This window comes from Microcaecilia unicolor, chromosome 5, assembly GCF_901765095.1.
Source record: "Microcaecilia unicolor chromosome 5, aMicUni1.1, whole genome shotgun sequence".
In the NCBI taxonomy this organism is placed as follows: Eukaryota; Metazoa; Chordata; class Amphibia; order Gymnophiona; family Siphonopidae; genus Microcaecilia; species Microcaecilia unicolor.
The window spans coordinates 209,610,145-209,634,931 of NC_044035.1; the positions used below are offsets into that span (position 1 = coordinate 209,610,145).

At 48.8% G+C, this 24,787-nt stretch overlaps 1 protein-coding gene across 2 annotated transcripts in view; it reads right to left on the reverse strand.

Moving 5' to 3' along the window:
- The window catches only part of PLLP (plasmolipin), a 296,653-nt gene that overhangs the window by 16,336 nt on the left and 255,530 nt on the right, over positions 1–24,787 (reverse strand). Inside the window, exons 3-4 of one of the 2 annotated variants that reach the window (XM_030203735.1) lie at positions 21,060–21,182; positions 20,521–20,630 (exon numbers count right to left, since the gene is read on the reverse strand). In XM_030203735.1, coding sequence (XP_030059595.1) covers positions 20,622–20,630; positions 21,060–21,182 — 132 coding nt within the window. In that variant the 3' untranslated portion in view covers positions 20,521–20,621. Of the gene's footprint in view, positions 1–20,520; positions 20,631–21,059; positions 21,183–24,787 lie in introns of those variants that run through there. The other variant, XM_030203734.1, reaches the window with a different exon arrangement.

Below are 24,787 nucleotides of genomic sequence, written 5' to 3' on the forward strand. Positions count from 1 at the left end.
TTTTTCACCAAAGGTGGCCTCTCATAACCTCCGATCAGTGGGTTCTCCAAATAGTCCGGCAAGGATACACCCTCAATTTGGCCTCAAAACCTCCAAATTGTCCACCGGGAGCTCAGTCTTACAGCTTCCAGCACAAGCAGGTACTTGCAGAGGAACTCTCCGCCCTTCTCAGCGCCAATGCGGTCGAGCCCGTGCCATCCGGGCAGGAAGGGCTGGGATTCTATTCCAGGTACTTCCTTGTGGAAAAGAAAACAGGGGGGATGCGTCCCATCCTAGACCTAAGGGCCCTGAACAAATATCTGGTCAAAGAAAAGTTCAGGATGCTTTCCCTGGGCACCCTTCTCCCCATGATTCAGCAAAACGATTGGCTATGCTCTCTGGACTTGAAGGACGCCTACACGCACATCCCGATACTGCCAGCTCACAGACAGTATCTGCGATTTCAGCTGGGCACACGTCACTTCCAGTACTGTGTGCTACCCTTTGGGCTCGCCTCTGCGCCCAGAGTGTTCACCAAGTGCTTGGCTGTAGTAGCAGCAGCACTTCGCAGACTGGGGGTACACGTGTTCCCATATCTCGACGATTGGCTGGTGAAGAACACATCCGAGGCAGGAGCCCTGCAGTCCATGCAGATGACTATTCGCCTCCTGGAGCTACTGGGGTTTGTGATAAATTACCCAAAGTCCCATCTTCTCCCAGTGCAGAAACTCAAATTCATAGGAGCTCTGCTGGATTCTCGGACGGCTCGCGCCTATCTCCCAGAGGCGAGAGTCAACAACTTGTTGTCCCTTGTCTCGCGGGTGCGAGCGTCACAGCAGATCACAGCTCGGCAGATGTTGAGATTGCTGGGCCACATGGCCTCCACAGTTCATGTGACTCCCATGGCCCGCCTTCACATGAGATCTGCTCAATGGACCCTAGCTTCCCAGTGGTTTCAGGCTGCTGGGGATCTAGAAGACGTGATCCACCTGTCCACGAGTTTTCTCAAATCCCTGTATTGGTGGACGATTTGGTCCAATTTGACTCTGGGACGTCCTTTCCAAATTCCTCAGCCACAAAAAGTGCTGACAACAGATGCGTCTCTCCTGGGATGGGGAGCTCATGTCGATGGGCTTCACACCCAAGGAAGCTGGTCCCTCCAGGAACGCGATCTGCAGATCAATCTTCTGGAGTTACGAGCGATCTGGAATGCTCTGAAGGCTTTCAGAGATCGGCTGTTCCACCAAATTATCCAAATTCAGACAGACAACCAGGTTGCCATGTATTACATCAACAAGCAGGGGGGCACCGGATCTCGCCCCCTGTGTCAGGAAGCCGTCAGCATGTGGCTCTGGGCTCGCCGTCACGGCATGGTGCTCCAAGCCACATATCTGGCAGGCGTAAACAACAGTCTGGCCGACAGGTTGAACAGGATTATGCAACCTCACGAGTGGTCGCTCAATTCCCGTGTAGTGCGACAGATCTTCCAGGTGTGGGGCACCCCCTTGGTAGATCTCTTCGCATCTCGAGCCAACCACAAAGTCCCTCAGTTCTGTTCCAGGCTTCAGGCCCACGGCAGACTGGCATCGGATGCCTTCCTCCTGGATTGGGGGGGGAGGGTCTGCTGTATGCTTATCCTCCCATACCTCTGGTGGGGAAGACTTTGTTGAAACTCAAGCAAGACCGAGGCACCATGATTCTGATTGCTCCTTTTTGGCCGCGTCAGATCTGGTTCCCTCTTCTTCTGGAGTTGTCCTCCGAAGAACCATGGAGATTGGAGTGTTTTCCGACCCTCATCATGCAGGACAAAGGGGCGCTTCTGCATCCCAACCTCCGGTCCATGGCTCTCACGGCCTGGATGTTGAGAGCGTAGACTTTGCCTCTTTGGGTCTGTCAGAGGGTGTCTCCCGCATCTTGCTTGCTTCCAGGAAAGATTCCACTAAGAGGAGTTACTTCTTTCTGTGGAGGAGGTTTTCCGTCTGGTGTGACAGCAAGGCCCAAGATCCTCGCTCTTGTCCTACACAGACCCTGCTTGAATACCTTCTGCACTTGTCTGAGTCTGGTCTCAAGACCAACTCTGTAAGGGTTCACCTTAGTGCAATCAGTGCATACCATTACCGTGTGGAAGGTAAGCCGATCTCAGGACAGCCTTTAGTTGTTCGCTTCATGAGAGGTTTGCTTTTGTCAAAGCCCCCTGTCAAGCCTCCTACAGTGTCATGGGATCTCAATGTCGTTCTCACCCAGCTGATGAAACCTCCTTTTGAGCCACTGAATTCCTGCCATCTGAAGTACTTGACCTGGAAGGTCATTTTCTTGGTGGCAGTTACTTCAGCTCGTAGAGTCAGTGAGCTTCAGGCCCTGGTAGCCCAGGCCCCTTACACCAAATTTCATCATAACAGAGTAGTCCTCCGCACCCACCCTAAGTTCTTGCCAAAGGTTGTGTCGGAGTTCCATCTGAACCAGTCAATTGTCTTGCCAACATTCTTTCCCCGTCCTCATTCCTGCCCTGCTGAACGTCAGCTGCACACATTGGACTGCAAGAGAGCATTGGCCTTCTATCTGGAGCGGACACAGCCCAACAGACAGTCCGCCCAATTGTTTGTTTCTTTTGATCCCAACAGGAGGGGAGTGGCTGTGGGAAAACGCACCATATCCAATTGGCTAGCAGATTGCATTTCCTTCACTTACGCCCAGGCTGGGCTGGCTCTTGAGGGTCATGTCACGGCTCATAATGTTAGAGCCATGGCAGCGTCGGTAGCCCCACTTGAAGTCAGCCACTATTGAAGAGATTTGCAAAGCTGCGACGTGGTCATCTGTCCACACATTCACATCTCATTACTGCCTGCAGCAGGATACCCGACGCGACAGTCGGTTCGGGCAGTCAGTGCTTCAGAATCTGTTCGGGGTTTAGAATCCAACTCCACCCCCCTAGGCCCATGTTTGTTCTGTTCCAGGCTGCACTCTCAGTTAGTTGGTAAATTTTTTAGGTCAATCTCAGTTATGTCCTCGCCGTTGCGAGGCCCAATTGACCATGGTTGTTGTTTTGAGTGAGCCTGGAGGCTAGGGATACCCCATCAATGAGAACACGCAGCCTGCTTGTCCTCGGAGAAAGCGAATGCTACATACCTGTAGAAGGTATTCTCCGAGGACAGCAGGCTGATTGTTCTCACAAACCCGCCCGCCTCCCCTTTGGAGTTGTGTCTTCCCTTCTCTTTGTCTTGCTACATATGAGACTGGCCGGCACGAGCCGGTTTCGGGCGGGAAGACGGCCGGCATGCGCATTGGCGCGCGGAGGGCTAGCAAAGGCTTTTGCTAGTGAAGATTCCGATTGGAGGGGCTGCCGTGGACGTCACCCATCAGTGAGAACAATCAGCCTGCTGTCCTCGGAGAATACCTTCTACAGGTATGTAGCATTCGCTGTATGGGTGCATGTGAAAACCATATATGTATCTCTACTCTAGAAATTTCATAGTGAGAATGTAAAAGGTCCAGGCTATTGGGTATCCAGATCAACATATGATAATTCTAATGCCACCAATTACACAAATGAGGTCTATAATGGAGATCTACATTACTTTGGTTTAGCTTTAACATAGTGGTGCCTAAACTCAGAGTTGGGACCTCAGATTGAGTTATAAATCAAAGCTGCCTCTCCTGGATTTCTTCTGTTACCTATGGTTAGCTATGGCAGGAGCTAAGGGGTCTATGACAGGCCTGCACCTTCCTCCCATGTGAGCTTGTTTTAGACTTGAAACCCATGCAGAGTGCTTGGATCTGTGAGCATACAAAGACTGCAGCTCCTGTGTTCATGCTTCAAATAAGTATAGGGAGGAGGAACTGGATGAGGAAGAGAAGGGAAAGAAAGCTTTGATATTTTGTTTTCATTATCATTTGGGGTTACAAGAATTTTAAGTGTTAAAATGGAGTCATATGGATAAATGTTTGGGAAGCACTGCTGTAGTACTTTTATCTTCTACATCACCTTGGGTGGCAGTTCATGTTTTGGGGAAATGGTTGATATATATGTATGTCTAAAATAAAATAAAATTAATGAAATAAATATTTATCAGAAATTTTACTTTAATATTTCTAATGTCATTTATCCACATCCATTTCAATAGCCTTTCCTCTTTCTTTAGTGATTAAAGAAAACTACCTTAGTTTTACATATTTTAGCTGTTGGTCAATGTGTGGGGCAGAGAGAGGTTGTCAATTCAGTCCAACGTCATTGGGGTGTGTAATCTTTTTCGTTTTAATTATTAAAAGGTTCCCAAATGTATAATTCTAATGTTGACATTGTAAGTACTATGCCATACTTTGTATTGTTATTTGAATATTTTTACTGCTGTAATTGTCTATTGCTCATGTTTGATTTATTCTTACTGTATATAGCTTTGAGTAAATTCCTTCAAAAAGGCAGTAAATAAATCCTAATAAATAAAATAAATATAAGCGATGGATATTCTTATGTAGTTTTTTTCAAATGAGACAGTTTTAGAGAGAACATCTCTACCTGCATTCTGTAGTGGTCATGCATTATTATTGCCCAGTTTCTGACAAGGCAGTGGGTAACTGATGTCAGGTTTTCAAGGCAGAAACTAGGTTCATGAGCCCTTGGGCCACTGCCGAGAAGCGGCAGTGGCAGGCAAAACCACCCCACACCAGAGACAAGGCAGAACTCTGACTGAAACAGCTAGACTTCACCTGCGCTTGACCGCCCTTCCACAGGAGTTGAGCCCCTGGGTGCAGGCGGACGGCAGGACTTACTGGACAGGGCAGGCACTGGATACCAACTAGACTGAACAGGGACTGAGGGTCAGAGGGGAAAGGAATATATATGGGCAGCAAGACAGGAAACTGGGCTAGGACTCACAGACAGACAATACTACACAAAGCAGGAAATGGACAACATAAAGGACAGGAACTGAAAGCTGCCACGCAGCCACTGAAACAGGGTACAAATACTGACAGACAAGAGACAGGGCTGAAAGCTGCAGAAAGCAAGAGACACAAACAGAAACTAGACAAGGAATACAGACCAGAAACAAGACTAGGGAAATAAGCAAATAAACCTAAGCTAAACTACACACAGACTAACTAGAATCAGACAAGGAACAATACAAGAAACCAGGCTAGGTAGAAGTGCAACAAAAGCACCAACCAAACCAGGGACCTTACATGATGCAAAGGCAAACACAGAAGTTTCTAGGTGTTTAATAAAGCCCCTCAGCTGCTGAAGTTCAGCTGCAGGAATCACAAGGCAGCTACGGGTGCTGTTCAGCGCACAAACAAGAGAAGCAAGTCTGGCAGCCCGGAAGATCCGGACCGGACTGGGCTGAAGTCTGGAACGGGTGACAGTCCATAGCAGCCACCGGTTCTGGCCACCAGAGGGAAAGGTGAGCACAGGCAAGGAAATATTCACATCGTGACAGTACCTCCCCCTCAAGGCCCCACCCCGACCTTCATGGGGAATTCAGATCTCCATGGGTAACAATGGTGAAACCTACAGAGGAGCTTCAAAACATGACCAGGAGGAGCTGGGCTGGAACTTGAACAGGAGTCAAGACTGAAACCCGGACTGGAATCAGGACTGGACTTTGACCTGGAAGTCGGACTGGAATTCAGGCTGGACTCAACATCTCAGCTGGAACTGGAACTCGGCCTGGACTCAGCGCTCGGCTGGAGCCGGAACTCGGCTTGGGCTCAGCAGCTTGGCTGGAACTGGAACTTGGAGTAGACTCAGCATTCTCGGCTGGAACTGGAACTCGGAGTAGACTCAGCATCTTGGCTGGAACTTGAACTCGGAGTAAACTCAGCATCTCGGCTGGAACTGGAACTCGGCTTGGGACTGAGCATCTCGGCTGGAAACTGGAACTCGGCGTGGCCTCAGCAGCTAACTGGAACTCGGCGTGGACTCAGCAGCTTGGCTGGAACTGGAATTCGGCTTGGACTCAGCATCTTGGCTGGAACTGGAACTCAGAGCAGCCTCAGTATCTAGGCCGGAACTGGAATTCGGAGCGGACTCAGCATCTCGGCTGGAACTGCAACTCGATCCGGACTCAGTTTCTCGGCCAGAACTGCAACTCGGAGTGGACTCACCATCTGGACTGGAACTGGAATTCTGAACAGGAGCTGGACCAGGACTACAAAGCCACCTTCTTTCAGCATGTGCTTTCAGGAGTATCCCGCAGGGCTGAATCCGAGAGAAGTCTGAAGCGGTAAAGAAGAGCTTGGTAAATGGACGATAGCAGAAACTGGGTTTTCAAAGGATCCAAGCGAAAAGACACGCTCTCGCTCCGCTGCAGCTTCGGGAGTATGGAACCCGGATTGCCAACAGGGGAAAATGTCTTAGGCTGGAAATCCAGCTGGTAAGATGATTCTTGCCGAGCTCATGGCCTTTGCATTCTGTCAGGTTTCAAGGCAGAAACTAGGTTCGTGAGCCCTTGGGCCACTGCCGAGGAGCGGCAGTGGCAGGCAAAACCACCCCACACCAGAGACAAGGCAGAACTCTGACTGAAAACAGCTAGACTTCACCTGCGCTTGACCGCCCTTCCCCAGGAGTTGAGCCCCTGGGTGCAGGCAACCGGCAGGACTTACCGGATAGGGCAGGCACTGGATACCAATTAGGCTGAACAGGGACTGAGTGTCAGAGGGGAAAGGAGTATATATGGGTAGCAAGGCAGGAAACTGGGCTAGGAGTCACAGACAGACAATACTACACAAAGCAGGAAATGGACAAGCTAAAGGACAGGAACTGAAAGCTGCCACGCAGCCACTGAAACGGTACAAATACTGACAGACAAGAGACAGGACTGAAAGCTGCAGAGCAGCCACTAAAACAGGGTACAAATACTGACAGACAGGAGACAGGACTGAAAGCTGCAGAGCAGCCACTAAGCAAGAGACACAGACAAACAGAAACTAGACAAGGAATACAGACCAGAAACAAGACTAGGGAAATAAGCAAATAAACCTAAGCTAAACTACACACAGACTAACTAGAATCAGACAAGGAACAATACAGAAACCAGGCTAGCAGAAGTGCAACAAAGCACCAACAAACCAGGGACCTTATGACGATGCAAAGGCAAACACAGAAGTTTCTAGGTGATTAATAAAGCCCCTCAGCTGTTGAAGTGTTCAGCTGCAGGAATCACAAGGCACCTACAGGTGCTGTTCAGGCACAACAAGAGAAGCTTATAAGGTCTGTGCCCTGATAGAGGACAGGTACAAATCAAGGTAGGGGATACACAAAAGTAGCACATATGAGTTTATCTTGTTGGGCAGACTGGATGGACCGTGCAGGTCTTTTTATGAAGTCATCTACTATGTAGAAGCAAGTCTGGCAGCCCGGAAGATCCGGACTGGACTGGCTGAAGTCTGGAACGGGTGACAGAGTCCATAGCAGCCACCAGTTCTGGCCACCAGAGGGCGAGGTGAGCACATACATGACAACTGAACAGTAATTCCACACCTAATTTGGGCTATTCTTTGTTAGGTTCTTTGGTGCATCAAGGCCTAGCAGTATCTTGGGGCATATGTGGCACTGCCAATACTAGTGCCTTTTCATGTAATCCAAGGATATGCAGTCATTTTGTTTCAAAACGAAGAAAAATTAACAAAATGTTCAAACACTTTCCTTTGAGATAACACACATACACATAGCTGTCTAGGATATCTTCCACTCACCTCAACTGTTTCTCACATGTAGAAGAATGTCTGATACTGGCTGGGAGGGGATAGGGAAACACATGGGGGCAAATGCTGGACCAAAAGGAGGAAGATGCTGGCACACCTGGGGCAAGGGGACACTAGGGAAAGAGATGTGGTCTGGGATTGCTGGACATGGGGTAAGGGACTAGAGGGACAGAACGTGAATGCTGGATATGGGGTTAGGGGACTATAGAGACAGAAGGAATAATGGACATGAGGGTAGGGGACAAGGGAGACAAAAAGGGGATGGTAAACATGGGGGTAAGGGACTAAGGGGACAGAGAGGTATTATGGACATGGAGTAGGAGACAAGCAAAACAGAATGAGGATGATAGGAAAGAAGGAAGATGCTGAATCTAAAGGAGGAGAGAAGGAGATGCTAGGACTGGGGGAAAGGAGGGAAGAGAGACAATAGGGAGCTAGTGAAAGAATAGGGAAAGTGAGATCAGTAGGAATTGGGAGGGTGAGGTGAAGTGAAGGAAAGAGATGGAAAGCTGTAGGTAGCTGTAAGTAAAAAGAGGGAGATTGATGAATGATTAGTAAAACGGAGTAACATCCGGATAGAGAAGCAGAAAAAATTAATGAAGAAAGCTGAAAGGTAGAGATGGATGTGAGGAGGAAGTGAAGACTGGAGGAGAGAGATGTGAGGAGGAAGTGAAGACTGGAGGAGAGATGGCCAGTGGATAGGTGACCCTGGAAAGAGAGTTAAGAGAAGATAAACAAAGCAGAAACCAGATCCTGAGACCAAAACAATTAGAAAAATAAAATGGTAGAAAGGTAGAGAAAAAAAATTTGATTTTCTATTTAGTGATTGGAATATGTCAGTTTCTGGATGTGTATCTACCAGGACTGCCAGAGCAAGTGTTAGGTATGGCTGGGGGCTAGGGCAGAAATTTGGGACAGGATTCCAAAGCCTACAAGTAGGTAATATCTTCTTCAACTTCAGGCAGGTTTGGGGTCCTCTCTGGGTGGTGGCCCTGGTTGCCCCTCTCCATGCCAGCCATTACAACTGCTGTCTTTATATTTTACACGGGGGGAGGGGGGGGGAGGACTCCTCGGAGGAGGGAAGTGGCTCTCTTCCTATTTCTCTTATGTTGCAGGGCATGCAGTGTGTGACGTTTTGCTGTTTCAGTTTAATTTTTTGTATGCGTATTTCTATTTTCACTTTGTGGTCATTTATTTTTTATTTGGTGTTGGTCTGTGTTCTCTGTATGCAACTATAGCTGAATATTCTGTTTACATGGAGTTTCTATGTAAGAATGTTTAACAGTCTTATTTCAGTTTTCCTACTAAGTGCAAGATGTTCCAGGGCTCAATGCAATATTTATGGTGCTGGCTTTTCCTAAATAGGATCCTTGCTATGTGAGTTTTGGAAGTTAGTGCTACAATTATAGGTTTGCCATAGGTCCTAAGTGACTTTTTGTAGAGTTTGTATTATTTTACAACATGCCTGCTACTGAGGTTTATGTTGCTGTAACTGAGATAATACTAGAATCAGATTTTGTATGGTAAGTTTTATGAGGAATTTAACCAGGGCCTGCATTGGGGGGGAGTGTGCAAATAGCCCACAGCCCTGTGGGCCAGCATGTGTTTCCCTTTTCTCCACCCCCATCCAGCATCTTCCTCACCTTCTCGGTAAATGTATTTTTCTTTGCAGAGGGTTGCCAGCGCAGCAGCAATTCAGACATGCTGCTTGTGGCCTCCTCGGTACTCTCCCTCTGCCACGGACCACACAGGCAGAAACAGGAAGCTGTGTCAGAAGGGGTGGACCGCAGCAAGGGAGAGCACCGAGGAGGCCAAAAGCAGCATGTCTGAATCACTGCCATGCTGGCAACCCTCTACAAAGCAAAATGTATTTATCGGGAAGGTGAGGAAGATGCCAATTGGGGGGGGGGGGGGGGGGGTGGAACGCTAGACCAAGGGTGAGGGGAAGAAATAATGGCCATGGAAACATCGGAGAGGGAAGAGAGATGGTGGACAATAGGGTGGAGGGAGTGAAGTTGGATGAAAGGTTGGTGCAGAGGGAGAGAGAGAGAGAGATAGTGGATGGGAGGGCAGTTGCAAAAAGAAAGGAAGAGGTGGTGTTCTCAGGGGTGGTGGGGAGGGAGAGAAGTTGGGAAGAGAAAGGGAGAGGTTATGTTCTCATGGGTGATGAGGAGGGAGGGAGCAATGTTGGATAGGAAGGCAGTCTAGAAGGAAGAGAATGAAGTTGGACATGGAGATGGAAGGAGGGAAGGAAGAGAGAGGGAGAAATGTTGGTTCTTGGGGTAGAAGAGAGGGGAAAAAGCTGAACAATGAGATGGAGGGAGGAAAGAGATGCATCAAGGGAAAGGGAGGGGGAGGGAAGAAGAACAGAAAGAGGGAGTAATGTTGGACCATGGGGGTGGGGACAGAAAGCAGGAGAGATGGACGCATGGGGGGGCAGCAGAAGGGAAGAAATGTGGAAGATGCTAAGGGGTGAAGGGAAAGGGACAGGGAGAAATCAGGCAGTGAAACTGGGATGGGCTACAAGAGTGGACAGAGGGAGAGGAGATTCTGGAAATGGTGGAACCATGTGAGAGAGGTCAAAAGGTAAGGGAGTCAAGAAGATGAGTGAGGATAATAGTGAGTACAGAGGTAGAAATGTGGTGATCAGGAGTAAATGGAAGGAGATAGAAGGCTGGTAAAGGAGTGAGATGGGAAGTGGGAAAGCTAGAGGCTGAGAAGAGATGAAAATTGATAGGTAACCAAAAGTTAAAAAGAGCAACATGTGTGAGAGTGAATTTGAGTGGACAGAGGCAGAAATGGACAAAAAAGAGAAGAAATAGCTGAACGATAAAAAATATGTTAGAGACAGGTATAGTGAGAGAAGAAAAGAAAAATGGACAGCAGACACTGGAAAGAGAATTAACAGAAGTACATAAGCATCACCATGCTGAGACAAAGTGTCCATCGAGCCCAGCACCCTGTCACTGACAGCGGCCAAAAGAACAAGCAATTTGTCCCACCCATCCTAGAAATACTGTATTTCCCTCGTCCATTCAATAACATTCTGTGGCTTTTTCCTCCAGGAAGCTGTCCACCCTTTTTTGAAGTCGCGCTAAGTTAACCACCTTATCCACCTTTTCCGGCAACGATTCCAGAGTTTAACTACACGTGAGTGAATAAATATTTCCTCCGATTTGTTTAAAAAATTTTTTTTTTTTTGTTACATTTGTACCCCGTGCTTTCCCACTCATGGCAGGCTCAATGCGGCTTACTATTGTATACAGGTACTTATTTGTACCTGGGGCAATGGAGGGTTAAGTGACTTGCCCAGAGTCACAAGGAGCTGCCTGTGCCTGCAGTGGGAATCGAACCCAGTACCCAGAACCAAAGTCCACCACCCTAACCACTAGGCCACTCCTCCACAAATTTACCACACTGCAGCTTCATCGCATGCCCCCTTGTCCTAGTATTTTTGGAAAGCGTAAACAGACGCTCCACATCGACCCCCGTTCCATTCCACAACAGTGGCCAATCCAGGTCACAAATACCTGGCAAGATCCCCAAAAAAGTACAAAACATTTTATGCTGCTTATCCCAGAAATATTTTCCCCAAGTCCAATTTATTAATGGTGTATGGACTTTTCCTTTAGGAAGCCGTCCAAACCTTTTTAAAACTTTGCTAAGCTAACAGCCTTTACCACATTTTCTGGCAACAAATTCCCGAGCTGAATTACATGTTGAGTGAAGAAACATTTTCTCCGATTCGTTTTAAATTTACTACTTTGTAGCTTCATCGCATGCCCCCTAGTCCTAGTATTTTTGGAAAGTGTAAACAGACGCTTCACGTCTACCCGTTCCACTCCACTCATTATTTTATAGACCTCTATCATATCTCCCCTCAGCTGCCTTTTCTCCAAGCTGAAGAGCCCCAGCCTCTTCAGCCTATCCTGATAGGGAGGCCATCCCATCCACTGCGTCATCTTTGTTGCCCTTCTCTGCACCTTTTCCAATTCCACTATGTCTTTTTTGAGGTGCGGCGACCAGAATTGAACACAATACTCGAGGTGCGGTCGCACCATGGAGCGATACAACTGCAGAATAATATCCTTAATTTTGTTTTCCATCCCTTTCCTAATGATACCCAATATTCTATTCATTTTCCTAGCCACAGCAGCACATTGAGCAGAAATTTTCAACATATCATCAACGACGACACCTAGATCCCCTTCTCGGTCCATGACTCCCAACGCTGAACCTTGCATGATGTAGTTATAGTTTGGGTTCCTCTTTCCCACATGCATCACTTTGCACTTGTTCACATTAAACGTCATCTGCCATTTAGATGCCCAGTCTCCCAGTCTTGTAAGGTCTCTTGTAGTTTTCACAATCTTCCCACGATTTTGACTACTTTGAATAACTTTGTGTCATCAGCAAATTTGATTACCTCACTAGTTACCCCCATCTCTAGGTCATTTATGAATATGTTAAAAAGCAGAGGTCCCAGCACTGATCCCTGAGGGACCCCACAACCCTTCTCCATTGCGAATATTGACCTTTTAGTCCTACTCTCTGTTTCCTATCTTTCAACCAGTTTTTAATCCACAATAAGACACTACCTCCGATCCCATGTCCCTCTAATTTCCTCTGTAGTCTTTCATGAGGGACCTTATCAAACGCCTTCTGAAAATCTAGATACACAATATCAACCAGCTCACCTTTGTCTACATGTTTGTTTACCCCTTCAAAGAAATGCAGCAGATTGGTGAGGCAAGACTTCCCTTCACTAAATCCATGTTGACTTTGTCCCATTAGTCCATGCTTTTGAACTTGCTCTGTAATTTTGTTCTTGATTATAGTCTCTACCATTTTGCCCGGCACCGACATCAGACTCACCGGTCTATAATTTCCTGGGTCTCCTCTGGAACCTTTTTTTAAATATCAGCGTTACATTGGCGACCCTCCAATCTTCCGGTACCACGCTCGATTTTAAGGATAAATTACAAATCAATAATAGTAGCTCCGCCATCTCATTTTTTAGTTCTATCAGTACTATCAGACAAGAACGCAGAAAGAGAAAAAACTGGGACCAAGATGATAGAAAAAAAAAAACCAAAATGTCCAAACAACAAAGGTAGAAAAAAGGGTTTTATTTTGAATTTATTAACTAGAATATGTTTGGATATTTGCATCACAGATGTTTTTTGTATTGTATTCAGTGGGGTAGCCAGATGGCTGATTTGGGAAGGGGGAACTGAACCCAAAATGGGAAGGTACCATATTTTCTCCCCACCTGAATACAAAATATAAATCTTTGAGCTGGTGGGGATCCCCAAGCCCCATCAACTGAAGACCTCGTCCTCTAGTCCGGCAGCCAGAAATCTCTAAGCTCTGCAGCTGGTGGCAGTATCCCTAAGTTGCCACTGCCACCTCCCTCCCCCCTCCACCACCACCACACATGTTCGGTTTTCATGTTGTTACCCAGATTGAACAGTGTTAAAGACAGGATGCAGGGATCAATGGACCTTGGCTTGATTCAGCATGGCTTTTAATGTTTTTATTTTCCACTTTTCAGTGCTAATTTTGGTGCCTGGTTTTATGACTTTAATTTTGGGAATCCGGATATATAATATTCCTAGGGTTTTGTTTCAGTTTCTAAAACATCACTATGACAGTCTGACAGGGTGGGAGGATGGGGGGTGGGTAGGAGGTATGCATGGGGACATCAAAGCATATCATTGATATTCTAACAGGATGGGTGTGGATAGGTGAGGGGTGGGGTGATCAACAGAGAAATACAGCTTTATGGTTTATAATGGGCTAGGAAATATTTCACAGGACCCCACAGTCATCCACAAAGGAAAGATATTCAACATAAAGGAATCTTTCACTTGCTCATCTTCCAATGTGGTATATATCATTCAGTGTAAAAAATGTTCTCCGAGGACAAGCAGGCTGCTTGTTCTCACTGATGGGTGACGTCCACGGCAGCCCCTCCAATCGGAAACTTCACTAGCAAAGTCCTTTGCTAGCCCTCGCGCGCCCGCGCGCACCGCGCATGCGCGGCCGTCTTCCTGCCCGAAACCGGCTCGAGCCGGCCAGTCTTCTTTTGTCCGCACTCGGTACGGTCGTGTTTTCGCCGTGTCGAGCCCCGGAAAGTCGACCTCGCGCGTCCAATTTATTTTGAGCGTGTTTTTTTTCCTTCGGGAAAGTTTTCTCTTAGTCGGGAAGTGCTCCTGAAACCCCCCGCCGGGTTTCGTGTAAATCCTCCCCGTACTTCCAGCTTTTTGCCCCAGTAAGTTTTCTTTCGTCGTCGGGGTAGGCCTCTTTTCGGCCTCGGTCGAGATTTTCTCCCTCTAAATTATGGTGCTTCAAATTTCGCCATTTCGGCTTTTGATTTCGCCGGCGTGATTTTTCCGCCCATGACATCGAAGCTTTCCAGCGGCTTCAAGAAGTGCACCCAGTGCGCCCGGGTTATCTCGCTCACTGATCGACACTCGTCGTGTCTTCAGTGTCTGGGGGCCGAGCACCGCCCTCAGAACTGCAGTCTGTGTTCCCTGCTTCAAAGGCGGACTCAGGTAGCGAGACTAGCCCAGTGGAACGTGTTGTTCTCGGGCTCTTCGTCGGCATCGGCACCGGGATCTTCGAGTGCATCGACGTCGTCAGCGTCCAGACCATCTTCCTCGGCCGCCCCTGCATCGAGTGCATCGAGGCATCGGGCCTCTGCATCGGCGCCGAGACATCGGATAGCTGCATCGACGTCGGTGGTACCAGGACCTCGTCTGCTGATGTCGTCGGACGGTGGTGCATCGGGTGGAGTGCAGGTGAGGGCTGTCCATTCCCCTGCTGGTGGCGGTGAGCCCTCGGGTGGGTCTCCGCCTACCCTGAGGGCTCCTGCGGTACAGCCCCCCCGAGATCGACCTTCTTCAGTCTCGGCCCCGAGGAAGCGACGGATGGATTCGACGTCCTCGTCGGTGCCGGGGAGCTCCGGTGACATGCTTCGGAAGAAATCGAAGAAGCATCGACACCGGTCTCCGCCCCGTGTCGGCACCGAGAGCTCTGGGTCGCCGAGGGATTCGGCACCCAGCAGGCATCGGCACCGAGAGGACCGCTCACCCTCTGTTCAGGAGGTGTCGATGCGCTCCGCTCTGGACAGCCCGGAACAGCCTCCACGCCCGGAACAGTACTGACGTCGACGCCTGCATCGACCTCTCAGCCTTTTCTGCAGCCACCTCTAAACGAGAGCCTCCGGGCCGTTCTCCCAGAGATTCTGGGAGAGCTGTTGCGCCCTACCCCTCCGGTACCGGCGGTGCTTGCGCCTCCGGTACGTCAGAGCGTGGCGCCGGCTGGCCCATCGCCCAGGTTGAGGTCCCCGACGTCGGTACCGCGTGCGGTGCCGACCGCGGCCACCTCCCAGGAAGGCTCCCCGACCACGTCGGCGGAGGGAGCTTCGCCGATGCGGGCAAGGGAGTCTACCTCTCGACGCCCCCATCGTGGACGGGGTTCCACGGAGTCGAGCAGGGCGAGGTTGCAGACACAGGTCCGGGAACTTGTGTCTGACACCGAGGGTGAGGCCTCGTGGGAGGAAGAGGAAGATCCCAGATATTTCTCTGACGAGGAGTCTGAGGGTCTTCCGTCTGATCCCACTCCCTCTCCTGAGAGACAGCTTTCTCCTCCCGAGAGTCTGTCTTTCGCTTCCTTTGTCCGGGAGATGTCTACGGCCATCCCCTTCCCGGTGGTTGTGGAGGACGAGCCCAGGGCTGAAATGTTTGAGCTCCTGGACTATCCTTCTCCACCTAAGGAAGCGTCCACTGTTCCCTTGCACCATGTCCTGAAGAAGACATTGCTTGCGAACTGGACCAAGCCATTAACTAATCCCCACATTCCCAAGAAGATCGAGTCCCAGTACCGGATCCATGGGGACCCAGAGCTGATGCGCACTCAGTTGCCTCATGACTCTGGAGTTGTGGATTTGGCCCTAAAGAAGGCTAAGAGTTCTAGGGAACATGCTTCGGCGCCCCCGGGCAAGGACGCTAGAACCTTAGACTCCTTTGGGAGGAAGGCCTACCATTCCTCTATGCTCGTGTCCAAGATCCAGTCCTACCAGCTCTACACGAGCATACACATGCGGAACAATGTGCGGCAGTTGGCGGGCTTGGTTGATGCTCTTCCCCCTGAGCAAGCCAAGCCTTTTCAGGAGGTGGTCAGGCAGCTGAAGGCGTGCAGAAAATTCCTGGCCAGAGGAGTTTATGACACTTTTGATGTTGCGTCCAGGGCCGCTGCTCAAGGTGTGGTGATGCGCAGGCTCTCATGGCTGCGTGCCGCCGACCTGGAGAATAGACTCCAGCAGCGGATTGCGGACTCGCCTTGCCGTGCGGATAACATTTTTGGCGAAAAAGTCGAACAGGTGGTAGAGTCTCTCCACCAGCGGGACACCGCATTCGACAAGTTCGCCCGCCGGCAGCCTTCAGCTTCTACCTCTACAGGTAGACGATTTTTCGGGGGAAGGAAGACTGTTCCCTATACTTCTGGCAAGCGTAGGTACAATCCTCCTTCCCGACAGCCTGCGGCCCAGGCTAAGCCCCAGCGCGCTCGCTCTCGTCAGCAGCGTGCGACTCAGCAAGGCCCCGCGGCTCCCCAGCAAAAGCAAGGGGCGAGCTTTTGACTGGCTCCAGCAGAGCATAGCCGACATCCAAGTGTCAGTGCCGGGCGACCTGCCTGTCGGAGGGAGGTTGAAAGCTTTTCACCAAAGGTGGCCTCTCATAACCTCCGATCAGTGGGTTCTCCAAATAGTCCGGCAAGGATACACCCTCAATTTGGCCTCAAAACCTCCAAATTGTCCTCCGGGAGCTCAGTCCTACAGCTTCCAGCACAAGCAGGTACTTGCAGAGGAACTCTCCGCCCTTCTCAGCGCCAATGCGGTCGAGCCCGTGCCATCCGGGCAAGAAGGGCTGGGATTCTATTCCAGGTACTTCCTTGTGGAAAAGAAAACAGGGGGGATGCGTCCCATCCTAGACCTAAGGGCCCTGAACAAATATCTCGTAAAAGAAAAGTTCAGGATGCTTTCCCTGGGCACCCTTCTCCCCATGATTCAGCAAAACGATTGGCTATGCTCTCTGGACTTGAAGGATGCCTACACACACATCCCGATACTGCCAGCTCACAGACAGTATCTGCGATTTCAGCTGGGCACACGCCACTTCCAGTACTGTGTGCTACCCTTTGGGCTCGCCTCCGCGCCCAGGGTGTTCACAAAGTGCCTAGCTGTGGTAGCAGCGGCGCTTCGCAGGCTGGGGGTGCACGTGTTCCCATATCTCGACGATTGGCTGGTGAAGAACACATCCGAGGCAGGAGCCCTGCAGTCCATGCAGATGACTATTCGCCTCCTGGAGCTACTGGGGTTTGTGATAAATTACCCAAAGTCCCATCTTTTCCCAGTGCAGAAACTCGAATTCATCGGAGCCCTGCTGGATTCTCAGACGGCTCGCGCCTATCTCCCAGAGGTGAGGGCCAACAACTTGTTGTCCCTCGTCTCGCGGGTGCGAGCATCCCAGCAGATCACAGCTCGGCAGATGTTGAGATTGTTGGGCCACATGGCCTCCACAGTTCATGTGACTCCCATGGCCCGCCTTCACATGAGATCTGCTCAATGGACCCTAGCCTCCCAGTGGTATCAGGCCGCTGGGGGACTAGAGGACGTGATCCACCTGTCCACGAGTTTTCTCGAATCCCTGTATTGGTGGACGATTTGCTCCAATTTGACTCTGGGACGTCCCTTCCAAATTCCTCAGCCACAAAAAGTGCTGACCACGGATGCGTCTCTCCTGGGATGGGGAGCTCATGTCGATGGGCTTCACACCCAAGGAAGGTGGTCCCTCCAAGAAAGCGATCTACAGATCAATCTTCTGGAGTTGCGAGCGATCTGGAACGCTCTGAAGGCTTTCAGAGATCGGCTGTCCCACCAAATTATCCAAATTCAGACAGACAATCAGGTTGCCATGTCAACAAGCAGGGGGGCACCGGATCTCGCCCCCTGTGTCAGGAAGCCGTCAGCATGTGGCTCTGGGCTCGCCGTCAAGGCATGGTGCTCCAAGCCACATATCTGGCAGGCGTAAACAACAGTCTGGCCGACAGGTTGAGCAGGATTATGCAACCTCACGAGTGGTCGCTCAATCCCAGTGTGGTGCGACAGATCTTCCAGGCGTGGGGCACCCCCCTGGTGGATCTCTTCGCATCTCAAGTGAACCACAAGGTCCCTCAGTTCTGTTCCAGGCTTCAGGCCCACGGCAGACTGGCGTCGGATGCCTTCCTCCTGGATTGGGAGGAGGGACTGCTGTATGCTTATCCTCCCATCCCTCTGGTGGGGAAGACTTTGTTGAAACTCAAGCAAGACCGAGGCACCATGATTCTGATCGCTCCTTTTTGGCCGCGTCAGATCTGGTTCCCTCTTCTTCTGGAGTTATCCTCCGAAGAACCGTGGAGATTGGAGTGTTTTCCGACCCTCATCACGCAGGATGAAGGGGCCCTTCTGCATCCCAACCTCCAGTCTCTGGCTCTCACGGCCTGGATGTTGAGGGCGTAGATTTTGCCTCTTTGGGTCTGCCAGAGGGTGTCTCCCGTATCTTGCTTGCTTCCAGGAAAGACTCCACCAAGAGAAGTTACTTCTTTCATTGGAGGAGGTTTGCCGTCTGGTGTGACAGCAAGGCCCTAGATCCTCGCTCTTGTCCTACACAGACCCTGCTTGAATACCTTCTGCACTTGTCTGAGTCTGGTCTTAAGACCAACTCCGTAAGGGTTCACCTTAGTGCAATCAGTGCATACCATTACCAAGTGGAAGGTAAGCCGATCTCAGGACAGCCTTTAGTTGTTCGCTTCATGAGAGGTTTGCTTTTGTCAAAGCCCCCTGTCAAGCCTCCTACAGTGTCATGGGATCTCAATGTCGTTCTCACCCAGCTGATGAAACCTCCTTTTGAGCCACTGAATTCCTGCCATCCGAAGTACTTGACCTGGAAGGTCATTTTCTTGGTGGCAGTTACTTCGGCTCGTAGAGTCAGTGAGCTTCAGGCCCTGGTAGCCCAGGCCCCTTACACCAAATTTCATCACAACAGAGTAGTCCTCCGCACTCACCCTAAGTTTCTGCCAAAGGTCGTGTCGGAGTTCCATCTGAACCAGTCAATTGTCTTGCCAACATTCTTTCCCCGTCCTCATTCCTGCCCTGCTGAACGTCAGCTGCACACATTGGACTGCAAGAGAGCATTGGCCTTCTACCTGGAGCGGACACAGCCCACCAGACAGTCCGCCCAATTGTTTGTTTCTTTTGACCCCAATAGGAGGGGAGTGGCTGTAGGGAAACGCACCATATCCAATTGGCTAGCAGATTGCATTTCCTTCACTTACGCCCAGGCGGGGCTGGCTCTTGAGGGTCATGTCACGGCTCATAATGTTAGAGCCATGGCTGCGTCGGTAGCCCACTTGAAGTCAGCCTCCATTGAAGAAATTTGCAAAGCTGCGACGTGGTCATCTGTCCACACATTCACATCTCATTACTGCCTGCAGCAGGATACCCGACGCGACAGTCGGTTCGGGCAGTCAGTTCTTCAGAACCTGTTTGGGCTCTAGGATCCAACTCCACCCCCCGAGGGCCCTGTTTGTTCTGTTCCAGGCTGCACTCTCAGTTAGTTGGTAAATTTTTTAGGTCAATCTCAGTTATGTCCTCGCCGTTGCGAGGCCCAATTGACCACGGTTGTTGTTTGAGTGAGCCTGGGGGCTAGGGATACCCCATCAGTGAGAACAAGCAGCCTGCTTGTCCTCGGAGAAAGCGAATGCTACATACCTGTAGAAGGTATTCTCCGAGGACAGCAGGCTGATTGTTCTCACAAACCCGCCCGCCTCCCCTTTGGAGTTGTGTCTTCCCTTGAAGTGTATTGTCTTGCTACATACTGGACTGGCCGGCTCGAGCCGGTTTCGGGCGGGAAGACGGCCGCGCATGCGCGGTGCGCGCGGGCGCGCGAGGGCTAGCAAAGGACTTTGCTAGTGAAGTTTCCGATTGGAGGGGCTGCCGTGGACGTCACCCATCAGTGAGAACAATCAGCCTGCTGTCCTCGGAGAATACCTTCTACAGGTATGTAGCATTCGCTTAATGAAGGATGCTATATTGGAGAAACAGGCCAGATGCTTAAGACAAGATTCAATTTACATAGACATCACATGAACAATACTGATGCCAGTAGGGCTCCCAACCCTGTTGGTCAGCATTTTACAGGACCAGGACACTGTACCAGTGACTTCACAGTGAGAATCCTGAAAGGTAACTTTAAAACCATACAAGAACGTAAGACCTTTGAAGTCAGAATGATTGAATATTTTAACACCCAACAGAAAGGACTTAACAAGGATCTGGGGTTCCTAGCCCATTATAAACCATAAAGCTGTATTTCTCTGTTGATCACCCCACCCCTCACCTATCCACACCCATCCTGTTAGAATATCAATGATATGCTTTGAAGTCCCCATGCATACCTCCTACCCACCCCCATCCTCCCACCCTGTCAGACTGTCATAGTAATGCTTGAATGTTTTCACTTATATACACTGTCAGCTAGCACATTTGCTTATTTCCGATCTGATGAAGAAGGGCAACCTTCGAAAGCTAATCAAGAAATGTATTAAGTTATGTCCAATAAAAAAGGTATCATCTTATTTTCTTTTCCATGTTTTATTTTGTTTGATTTCTATTGATAACCTTAAGAGTGGACTAACACGGCTACCACACTCCTCTACTTAAGTTTCTAAAACAGTATTCCAGCAGACTCAAACATAGGTCATTTATGTTCTGCCAGGGAAGAGGGGGAGAAGGTTTGAGCCTGAACAGAAAAGAAGGGCTTAATGTTGGGGGGAACAGCTTGGAATGCAGTTCTACCACTTCTTTTCATATTTTAGAACTAGAGTAGCAGGTGGATTGTGCTTCAGGCAACCTGCAGAAAAGAAAAAGGGTGGGAATGAGCCTATAGCACAGTGGAGAACAGTCACTCTGCTCCCTAATCCAGCCCCCTCTTCTGTTGCTCCTGCCCTTGCTACACTCAGCTACCCCTTCTCCTGACTCCATTGTTCCACTTCCTTTTTGTCTACAGATTAAACCCTGCATGTATATATACAGTGCCCCCAGCATATCCATGTCCACTGGTGCTGGTTTTTACCCCATTACATGCAGGAAGATGTAGTCCTGCTTTTCTTAAGGAACTCAACAATAGGAAAACAACAGGAGGGACTCATCTTGTCCCCCTTGACACAAAGCTATATGGTCACTCTGTGTAAAAAAAGGTCAGCTTAATACCCAAAAGTCTCATTTCATCTGGATCAGTACTGAAGCAAGCCTAGATACAGGCTGTATTCTATAGACTTACTGATGCAGCTGCCCGCTTATTGTATGCTTGAGATGACTTCATAGATGTAGTTGAAACAGAAGCAGCACATGTTATAAAGGCGATGATGTACAGGATGGCTGCACATAGATTGAACATAATAAGCTGCAAAAAAAAAAAAGAAAGTTTGTGAAAAATGACACCACTTTGTGATTGCTTTTATTGTATTCTTTATTACCTCATAGACACAAGACATGCATAAAACCCTTGACAGAATTTCATCACAAGCTGTGATGCAGAACAGACTCGTATTCGAAGCTGAATTGATGGCTCTCCCCCACCACATCTGTATTCTGCAATCTTCTAACTCATCTGTTTTCACAAATTCATGGTGTCACACTCAGAAACAGCACAAGCCAACACATTCCCAGCATTAATGAGTAAAAAAACCCCAAAACATTTGATTTTGGATTTTCAAATTTATTATTGTGTGTTGGGTGTTGTCAGGGCTTTTTTGTGCCGGTATGCACTGGTACGGCGTACCGGCACCTTTTTTTTTCCTTGCTCATCGAATCTCTAGCAGCTGCCACTGCTGCTTCTCTCAACGAACAGCAGCGGCAGCCAAAGCAAGCAATAAATAGCAGTCCTTCCCCCAGTGGCGTACCAAGGGCGGGGCGGTGGGGGGCAGTCTGCCATGGGTGTAAATACAAAGGGGGGTGCTCCGCTTCCGCTACTCCCGACCCGTCCTTTTATGTTTCAATGGTTTTTATTGATGATAAACATTATGAACATAATCAATAAAGTCAAACACTTTGTAGGCTTAATAACATGTCTCAGTGGTATCCATACATTTTAACTACATCGTCAATATATATACATATTGTTTAACATCATTTTCTCCCCCTCCACCCACTCCCCCCCTGTTTGGTGCCAACATTGTTTTATTGATAACAGTACACTTGCTTTGTTCACAAGATAAAACCAAATATGCATACGTGCTCTTCAATGTCAGATATACATATAAAATCATCAATTTGCCCCCCCATTTGAACCCATATCCTCCCCCATTAACTCCCCCCCTTTACTAGTAACAATCTGAACTGTAAAAATAACTAAACAAATAACAGTCCCTACAAAGGTTAGTATAATGCTAAAATTCAACAATCCCTCTTTCCCCCTGATGGCCTCCCCTTCCTACCCAAGTCTACCCATTCATCAAATGCGGGAGCTAGTTGGATGTAAATTGTCTACCTGATACACCATCTGAACTCTTGAATGGCCGTGCTGACCTTCCCGAATCATATTCCTATCGTCCAGCCATATATCGGACAATTCCAATTATATGCTCCTTCACATATCATCTTTTGTTCCTTCTCTGTTATCCCAGTCCCCTTTTAATGAAGCTGAGACCAACCCTCCAGATCCCTCCCCCACACTTCCACCATAGGTACTGTAACCAACTTGTACATGTCATGAGGGTCCTGGGCTATCCCACGTAACTGCTAATCCTCCCTCCCTCCCTTCTTCCAAGTCGTTTGATCTTAACACTAATCATTCAACCACATGAAACACCAAACAAGCAACAACAACAAAAAAAGGAGGAATGGAGGGGGGTGGGGAAGGGACCCAAACTGAGGCCAACCACCTCCAGGCCTCAAGTTCTTAAGAAGAAGTTCCTGGATATGCTATATTAAGCTGTGGGGCCTCCACACCTTATTTTGGCTGTTCTCACCCAACATTTAGCAGCAGGCTTCGTGCTCTATGCGGCAAGGAATCAATATACACTCCCCATACATCGTGAAACTGCTTCATCCTCCCAGGAGCGTGCTTGGCATACCTATGCTCAAACGCGGCTAGGGTATGAAGTTTGTTCCTCCACGCCCAAAAGGATGGAGCCTCATCCCCTACCCCCATTTTCACTTTCTTCCCCAGGTTTCCGGCTTTTCGCAGTAAAAGTGTGTGTGCTCTGTTTGCTAAATGATATTCCTCATAACAATCCAGCAAGATTGCCCTCGGGGAAAATAAGATGGTGCGCCCAATCAACCTCCACAAGTACCTAATTATCGCCTTCCAAAAGATCCGAGTTTTAGCGCATTCCCAAAGTGAGTGATATAGAGAGTTTGTATCCTGGTTACATTTTTGACATATCGGCGTATCCAGTGCGCCTATCTTGAATAATCTTTCCTGTGTAAAATATGCTCTGTGGAGAACCCGAAATTGACACTCTCGTAAGGCTGCATTAACCAAGAGTTCAGGGTTTCGCCTGATTAATTTTAATGGTTCTATTTTGCTGCCCAGTTTTGGAGCCCACCTCATCACAAGATCCATATATGTCCTCTCTTGGGCACATTTCTGTATGGCCTTGTGTATCCCTGAGATCGATAGGCCTTCCTCCCGGAATTTATCATAAAATCCCTGTAGCAAAGCTCCCAGTCAAGGGACCAAGAAGCTGCTCTCCAGCGATGTGATATAATGTCTCAATTGCAAATAGGCCAGTACATCTCTACCTTCCACCTTCTCTGTTTCCAAAAGGACCTCCCATGTATATATCCGACCCTCCTCATCTATCACATGTTGCAGTAAAGTGAGGCCTTTGGCTGCCCATCTAGTAAAACTTGCGTTGTCATTCCCAGGTGCAAAACAGACATTTCCCTTAATCGGGAGTTGATCCGACACATCATCCCGCCCCCCCCCCCCAACAGTTTTATCAGGAATTTCCAGGTCTGTTGCATTGCCCTCAGCAAACCACTCTGCCGCAACCTATTTGATACCTCTGTTTGCGAGCAATGTAACAAAGAATTTATGTGCCATGGGGCGTAATAGGCCGCCTCATAAACTCTAGGTGTGTATCTATCCTCCTCCAGTATCCAGTCTCCCAGGTGCCGGAGAAGGCAAGCATAATTATACAAGGATAGATCCGGTATGCCCATTCCGCCATACTTCCACGCACCTACCAGATATTTAAACTGCATTCTAGGTTTCTTCCCCGCCCAGCAGAAAAAGGAAATCATCCTCTGGATCTTTTTAAGATCCTTCTTCAATACCCGGAAAGGTAGCAACTGTATAATATAGAGCCATTTCGGGAAAAGCACCATATTAAACAATTGAATTTTTCCATGCAATGATAGTGGTAGTTGATGCCAATGTGCTAAGGTCACTTTACAATGCTCTAGTAGGGCATCCATATTGGTTCTATATAGGCGCGGTGAGAGTTGAATCCCCAAATATCTGAATGAATGAAACTCCCACTTTACTGGGAAGGACTGTATCCAACTCGCCCTCAGTGCATGTTCCGTAGGCATTGCTATGGATTTATCTAAATTCAGGTTAAACCCAGATTAATCCCCGTATTCCTCAAAACACTCCATTAACGTGGGAAAAGAAACTCGAGGGTTCACAACATGCACTAATAAATCGTTTGCAAAAGCAGACATTTTAAAAGTATGCCTCCCTATTGTAACCCCTTGAATCTCCTGATTACTCATGATGTCCCTAATCAAAGGATCCATAGTTAAGGTGAAAAGCATAGGCGACAAGGGGCACCCCTGACTGGTTCCTCTATATATTGCAAAATCAGATGATGTTACTCCATTGACTTGAATCCTAGCTCTGGGGGATTTATATAATACTTTTAGAGCTTCCATACTTCTGAAGTACTGTAAAAAGAAAACCCCAGTGTACCCAGTCAAATGCTTTTTCAGCATCAAAGCTGACCAGTACAGATGGTATCTTGGTCGCCTCTACATCTTCCATGGACAGCAGTATTTGCC